The sequence below is a fragment of the Populus euphratica genome, unplaced genomic scaffold (assembly GCF_000495115.2).
Source record: "Populus euphratica unplaced genomic scaffold, PopEup_1.0 scaffold152.1, whole genome shotgun sequence".
Classification (NCBI taxonomy): domain Eukaryota; kingdom Viridiplantae; phylum Streptophyta; class Magnoliopsida; order Malpighiales; family Salicaceae; genus Populus; species Populus euphratica.
The window spans coordinates 433,960-441,934 of NW_011500040.1; the positions used below are offsets into that span (position 1 = coordinate 433,960).

The 7,975-nt window shown below is 33.2% G+C and overlaps 1 protein-coding gene across 1 annotated transcript; it reads left to right on the forward strand.

Moving 5' to 3' along the window:
- The first annotated feature begins 2,494 nt into the window (after positions 1-2,494).
- Positions 2,495-7,669, forward strand: LOC105107243 (IAA-amino acid hydrolase ILR1-like 6). Its single transcript, XM_011001097.1, has 5 exons — positions 2,495-3,076; positions 3,763-3,888; positions 6,118-6,432; positions 6,527-6,655; positions 7,038-7,669. Exons 1-5 carry the CDS (start codon positions 2,540-2,542, stop codon positions 7,401-7,403), a joined length of 1,473 nt encoding a protein of 490 aa, XP_010999399.1. The 5' UTR covers positions 2,495-2,539; the 3' UTR covers positions 7,404-7,669.
- The last annotated feature ends 306 nt before the right edge of the window (positions 7,670-7,975 follow it).

Sequence of the window (7,975 nt, forward strand, 5' to 3'; positions counted from 1 at the left end):
GAGAAAAAAAATACACATAGGGAAATAGTATTTGTACAAGAAGAAAGGTGTATGTTGGTAGTGGTTTTAAAAGTAGCCTGAAAAGTTCACTTTAATTCCTATAAAGTTTTTCTATCCCTTTAATTTCTATATGTTTTATAATATAGTTTTTCTATCCCTTTAGTTTAGAAAAAATAAAATTTGGCTCGTGACTTTATTTTCTTTTTTAGTTTTTAGTTTGGGAGATGAGATAAAAAGTTACCATATTTATGTGGTAAAGAGAAAAAATATACATTAACACCGATTTTGATAAAAAAAAAAAAAGATTTTGGTGTTAATGGATTGCATTCAATGAAAAAAGTTTATTTAAAGTATTTTTTTGCCATTACATGACTTGAGATAGTAGATTAGACCTCAGAAATTTTTTTTATTTCAAGTTGATTTTGAGTTTCTTGATCATTTATTAGTTTATTTGAGACAATAAATGGGGTTATTAAGATTTATAAGGTGTTTTAAGTAAAAATTATAATTTTTTAAGCATAAATACCCTTACCTGGATTTTTTAGCGACCTTCTAATCACCAGAATTTAGGGACACAAATGGAGCATCATCTGTATTTTTTTATTAAAAAATAAAAGTGGACTCCTCCACCCGCTAATGTTTAGAAAATAAAAAAGAGGTTTAGCCCATAGGCTAGGACACTATATATGAGCAGGCTCAGGCACCTGTATTGTTTTTTTTTTTTTAAATTTTTTAATGTATTTTCAATCTTCAAAGTTAAAAATAATGATAAAAAATCACCTTTTATTATTTAAACATCTTTTTTTCTTTTAAAAATACATATTTTCCCCTTTCAATGTTTTTTTAGTCCCACTCACTTATTTTTTTTATGTTCTTTTCAAAACAATTTATATTTGATACAAAAAGAGTTTCACACACCTAATTTTTGTGCAACTAAATGAAATATAATTTAAGAAATTTTTTATTAAACTCAATGGAATGCATGATTCGTATTACGAGTTTAATAGATTTACTTAGATTCACTTAATTTTTTTTTAAATTAATTAATTTTTTTGTTTACAAATTTTTCTTTTTATGAGCTAAGCATGTGGGTATGTTTAGAACCCTCACCTGTTTATGAATTTTTTATAATATTTTTTTACTTAATGGATTCTAAGCCCTTTAAAGTTCAATAAAATAAAATAAAATTATCTTTGTTTTTCAAGTGATTTTTTTACTTTGAAAACAATTATTTTTGTAGTCCCACATGCATGTCTTGTCTATTTTTTTAATTTATTTTGTTTGGTAGAAAAATAGTTTCACCCACCATGTTATTGTGTAATTAAATAAAAATAATTTAAAAAATAAAAAATTATTAAACCTAGTGAGATGGACGACCTGAAACATATGTTTAACAATTTGATTGGTATTCTCTCATGTTATTTTTAATTAAATATTTTTATTTTTAATTTAAACCTTTAATAATGAGTTATTTGGATTTGGATTTCATTATTTGTTTTGATTTGAGTTTTATAAGTTTTCATGATATCATGATCAGAATTATAAATTTAAATAATTAATTTAAATTAATTTAAATTATTTTAATATATTATTATTTTAATATTTTAAAAAATAAATTCTAATATATCATTCTTGTTAAAAAAAAAGTTATATGATATATGTTTCGTATTCCATTCATGATCAATTTTAGCTCTTTTAAAGAACACGGTATAATTATGACCATTTTTGTATGGAAACAAATGAGTTATAAATGGATAATATTGGTACTAACAGCATTGGTTTTCAATTAAAAAAAAAAAAAGTTTCATGATTAGCCATGGCTCCTGTAAATACTTGGCGTTTGTGTAAAGCAGAAGTCGTGGACGGTTGATATGGTCGTTTGATAATTCATGAGTAATAAAGTTGTATTTGTTTAATATTTTAAAATAAAAACAACAAAAAGGTTTTATTTTAAGGAACAAAATTAGATATATAATGTAAATTTGTTTCTAAAATAAATTTATTTATGTTTTACTAAAACAAAAGATAGATGAGATTTTCTACACCAATTATTTTTATTCCAAAAAATTAACTAAACATTACTTAAATAATTAATTTAATTTAATCTTTATACAAAGTTATTCTCAAATTACAAATTATCTAATACTATATCTTAAAGATTTAAAATTATAAATATTTCTTTTTAAAGAAGGGATGGAATAAGAAGATCATTCATCCTAGTATCATTAATTATTGTCAATAAACATTTAATTTTAGAGTTATAACAGGAGATAATATTAGCAAGCGATGAGAGTTTATAAAATAAAATGGTAATAAAAATAAGTTAAAACTCGTGGAAGTGGTGGACCCCTCCTGCAACGATTTGACGCCCTTTAACTTTTTTATGTACATATTCTATCACGTGCACTATTTCTTCTACCCTTTATCCCCACGTGCTTCAATACCCTTTAAAATATTCACATATTCTCTTAATTTCCCCTCCCTTAAATTCTATCTCTGCAACCGTCTCTCTCTCTTCTTTAAGAAAGAGGAAAAAAAAATGAATTCTCTCAAAAATCTCTCAGTGCTCTTTCTCTCACTTGTAATATCTTTTAACTCTATCATCTCATCACCATCCTCTTCTCCTTCAGCAACAAGCACAAGCCCAAGCCCAATCACATGTAATAATAAGAATAATTATTATGATGGTGACTATTCATATTCTTGTCTTGACGGTACCTTAAGCAGTGTTAATTCCTTGAATTCCAAGCCAAAAAACCAATCAAAACCCACCGAGGGAAAACCGTCGTCAACCAGCTGTGAGGTGTGGACCAAGACATGCTCGGAGGCTGTTTTGGCCCTGGCACGGCAGCCAGAGACGGTTACATGGTTAAAGAGCTTGAGGAGGAAGATTCACGAGAATCCTGAGCTTGCTTTTGAAGAAATCAAAACGAGCGAGTTAGTTAGAGATGAGTTGGATGGGATGGGGATTGAATATATGTATCCTTTAGCTCAAACGGGTATTCGGGCTTGGATCGGCACGGGTGGACCTCCCTTTGTGGCTGTTCGAGCTGATATGGATGCTCTGCCAATTCAGGTAGCTTAGCCTAGCTTCAAAGTTTTATTTTATCTGTTGATGTATATGTGTTATCATATGCATGCATGTGTATTGTTCTTGGAGATTATGTTACTGTACTTGGCAAGGATATCTTGTAACTCAGAGGCTTTAAGGAAAAATCAGCCTTTTTGGGGCTTGATTTGTTGTTTTTTATTTTCTAATTTCTTCTTTTCATCTCCCTTTTTTTCCTTGAAAAAAGCAGGAAATTAAGGAAATGAAATCAGATGGCTAGATTATCTATCATAATCTATTTTCTTTTCTAGTGTATTAGTTTTGAAGTAGCTGCATAAAAATGTCTGATATAAATTACTTGTTACAGAGATTTCCAGCTTGCTGCATGTTTTATATCAAGCCCTAATTCAAATTTATTATTTTATTAGTGGCCTGTGAAGATGAATCAAATCTAGCGCGACAATAATTTAATTATAAGGAATATTTATGACTCAACTATTTGTTTGTCAGTATTTAATTATTAAAATAAGTCAGATTTAATGTGACACCTGAGATGAGACAAATTAAACTATATTCGTGTTCTAATGTAAAAGTGGTGAAGAGCATAGTGACAAAATACGTGGAATGGATTGGCATTGCAGTAGTTATTAGAGTCTCCATAGGATACTCTCTCCGGATCTCACTGTAAGAAATCCTGGGGTTGCCTGTTTCAGGAAGCTGTAGAATGGAAGCATAAAAGCAAAGTGGCCGGCAAAATGCATGCTTGTGGGCATGATGCTCATGTCGCAATGCTGATGGGTGCTGCCAAGATTCTGAAGAGCCGCGAACATCTCTTGAAGGTTTGTTCTCTTAATTATATTGTAAATCCTAAAAGAAGTTCCTTATTGAACATCAAGATCTTAAACAAATCCTGATAGTTACGATTCAAATTACCATTTCCAATAAGAAATCATTGTAGTCTTTTTCTTCTTTTTTTAATCTGTTCATAAATTTATAGAGTATATTGGGTTTTTGGAGAGAATACTATTTGTGGTGTACTGGGTGCAACATGATGCTATGGAAATAGGCAAAAGGAGTATATTGTGTCTGTTGGGCCTCAATTTCGAGTGGCTAGCATTGGTCTCTGAAAAAAGAACAGGGAAGGGGTTTGTATAACTTTCTCTTATCCATAATTGGCCGTAAACCGCATAGGCTTTTTCACTTTTCCTTCGTTATTTCCCATCTGCCGCTGGTGTCCTTTTTTTACCTGTCTTCACTCTCCAGTTTGGTTTTTGAATTCATGGTCTATATGAATATCATTTGGAACAATTATCTTTCTCTCTCCCCAATATTTGAACCCACCAATTGAGGATTGATTATAGGCACGAAATTCTCAAACCCAACAAGCATCTATGTATGAGAAAAAGAATTTAACTCGGCTTTGAAAATTGTCGGCTAGAAGACAAAATCACCACCACGCCCTCTCAAACACGTCAGAGTTGGTTTAGATTTCTGGGCATCTCGTAATGCATGTTTTCTCTTCTTTTCTAGGATTTCTAGCTCATGCTTTCGTCTTCATAAGTTTAGGAAAGCGACTGCCTTTAACGTGCAAGTCAGTCACGTCCTTGAGTGCATAAATTATACATGGGCTTATTAATTTCTTCTGTTCTCATGGGCATTTTTGTGTGTTCGCTTTAGTCTGTGCTCAAGCATGTTACCACTTTTAAGTGGGATATCACATTTTGTGTACAGTATATGCTTACAAAAGAGCTACTGATGTGACTTTGAGATTATTTGCTATGCTTAGATGTAATCATTATAAACACAAATAAGTTTTGATGCATGCATGGACAAGAGACAGAAGATTTGGATCTGTACAGGAGTAAAGTAAATCTCTGCATGCTTTTAGCTTGCGATCCGTCAAGCATCACCATTTTAAAAATTGAGACGAATCTGGTATTCTAGTCCTACAAGCTACAGAGACGACATATTTTATTGGAGTTTATATTGCAAAAAAAAAAAAAACTTTTATTGGCCATCTTGCTATCGATTTTGAAGAAAACGAAAAATCACGGTATTTCTCCTTGCCAAGCAAACTATGGACGTTACATTCGTGATGCTCCTCGATCATTTTGGAATTAGTCTAACTGAAGACTTTTGTCATAGATTAAGGCAACCTCACATGCTTTTTGGAAGGAGTTAAGGTAATAATCAAATTAATGATTGTAAAATAGATGTAAAACACCTGGAACCTCTCTTTTTTTCCACCAAAAATATTATATCTTGAAAGCGAGCTTGACCTTTATTCAGTTTGCATTAAGCCTTTTTATAATGAATGCCTGTTTGCTTTTATTATTCGTTCACATGCTAAAGGACTTCATTTTAGTGCTCTAGGTAGTGCTCTACGACCATAGATTTGTTTCTTACTTTGTCTTATCTGGGAGCGTGCTTTAAGCTTAGAATCTTTTGCTTAAAGAAATGAATTGGCCAGGAATCTAGTTTCCCACAATGGCTTTATTATGTGACTAAAATATATCGAAAGAGAGGATTAATGAATTATTTAGTGCACGCTTCTTTCGCATAAACAAAATCCTGTCCATGGCTCCCGCTTAAATTAAGGATTAAATCATATAATCCGAGTGAAGTGCTTAAAGATTTGACACTTCGAGGAGAGAGAATCATTGTCTAGTGAAATGAAATTAGGTTTTGGTATTTTATTAGTCTTAAATGAAGTGATTAATTTTGGATAATTAAAACGCTTGTGACTTTTCAGACTCCTGAGCAGCTTAAATGGGTCTTTGATGTTCCTAAGGAATCAGTGGTTTTATAAAACTAGGTCATAATTAAACAAAAAATTCTACAGGTTGACATAGACGTGCATGTTAATTCTCCTCTTTATCAGCTTGAGTTGACTGATGAAATCAATAGAAAATGATAACCATCTTCCATGTCTGTGAATGCACCCTAGCTCTATCTTGAATGGGAAACTTATCCAACTTTCTCTAAATTATACTTTAAAAGCTTCATTCATGTTTTGATGATACCACGGTGGATTTCTAAACTTGTTAGTTTCACTGTTGCAATTACAGGGAACTGTAATACTGCTCTTTCAGCCAGCAGAGGAAGCGGGGAATGGAGCAAAACGGATGATAGGAGATGGGGCTCTAGAGGATGTGGAAGCTATATTTGCAGTTCATGTATCCCATGAGCATCCTACTGCCATCGTTGGTTCAAGGCCTGGTCCTTTGCTTGCTGGATGCGGCTTCTTCAGAGCAATAATTAATGGCAAAATGGGCCATGCTGGCACCCCTCACCACTCTGTTGACCCCATTCTGGCTGCCTCTGCAGCTGTAATCAGCTTACAGAGCATTGTGTCTCGTGAAGCAAATCCATTGGACTCTCAGGTGTCCATGCTAGAAAACTTGGCTTTCCAAAACTGTTTACCACCATCAGAATTGTAATTTCGCTAACTGATAATTACTCACTTTCACTAAACAGGTAGTGTCTGTTACCACAATGGATGGAGGCAATGATCTGGACATGATTCCAGACACCGTTATACTCGGTGGTACTTTCAGGGCTTTCTCCGACACAAGCTTTAATCAACTTCTTCAAAGAATCGAAGAGGTTAATTTGTTCTAATTCCCCTTTTATTAATTCGATTCAACACCACTTCCACTGAGTATAGTTGGAACTGAATTCAACCAGTAGACACGTAGGCTATCATGATTTAAATTATTGCATGGTTGCTTACCTGTGGGCTAGCTATACGGGGGCCTGCATGACCTTCTGCATGGGAAATTAAGAAACCACCTTCCATGATCTCTTCCCTTTCTAGTCTAAGCATGAAAAAAGAAACATTGTTTTATGGTTTTCAAGTGGGGACATAGAGGTATATCTCCAGCCACACAATCCTAACGGAAACTTCATATTTCGAGGTCCCTTTCTGCTGAACACCTGTGAAATTTGAATAATTGATCAAACAGTTTTTGCGTATGTATGAAAACAGGTGATCGTTGAACAGGCTTCTGTTTTCAGATGCTCAGCAACAGTAGACTTCTTTGAAAATCAGTCCACGGTATATCCCCCGACCGTGAATGATGATCTTATGTATGAGCATGTGAGGAAGGTGGCAATTGATTTGTTGGGTCCAGCGAACTTCAGGGTGGTACCACCAATGATGGGTGCCGAGGACTTCTCGTTTTACACTCAAGTGGTCCCTGCAGCTTTCTATTACATTGGCGTGAGGAACGAGACATTGGGGTCGATACACACGGGTCATTCACCATATTTCATGATAGATGAAGATGTTCTTCCCATAGGCGCTGCAACTCATGCAACTATTGCTGAAAGATATCTCATTGAGCATGGTTGAAGTGAAGCGATAAGCCCTAGCTAGCTTATGCTGCTAGGCAAAAGTCATCTCTTAGAGAAAGAATTGTGCAGAAATTTGCCACGTGATTCCTGCTTTCGTATTTGTACCATACATGGGGTTTGGGAGGGGGGTGATGGAGGGAATCAACTCCTCTTTGCCAGCGTAAAGGATAGAGGGAGAATTCATACTCATGGATGTGGTTGTAAGCAGCAACTCTGTAGAACACTTTCGAGCTATAGTAATTTGCTTTTATTTGTTCAGTCAAAGCATTGGAGTTCTGTTTAAGGTGATTTAACCTGATTGAAAGATGGATAAAAATTATTTTTTAAAGTATTTTTAATTTTAAGATGTATTATGATAATAATTTTTTATAAATATATCAAAACAATTTCAAAACACATTAAAATTTAATTTGAAGCTAAAAATAATTTTAAAAAAATCTAAAAAATATAGTTGGATCACGATATCAAAAACTTAAAAACCGATTTGAATGCAGAAGACATGTTATATGTTGCTTTTTTGTTTAGTATTACCAAAATATTTCCTTCTTTTCAACTTCAAGAATTGTTTTA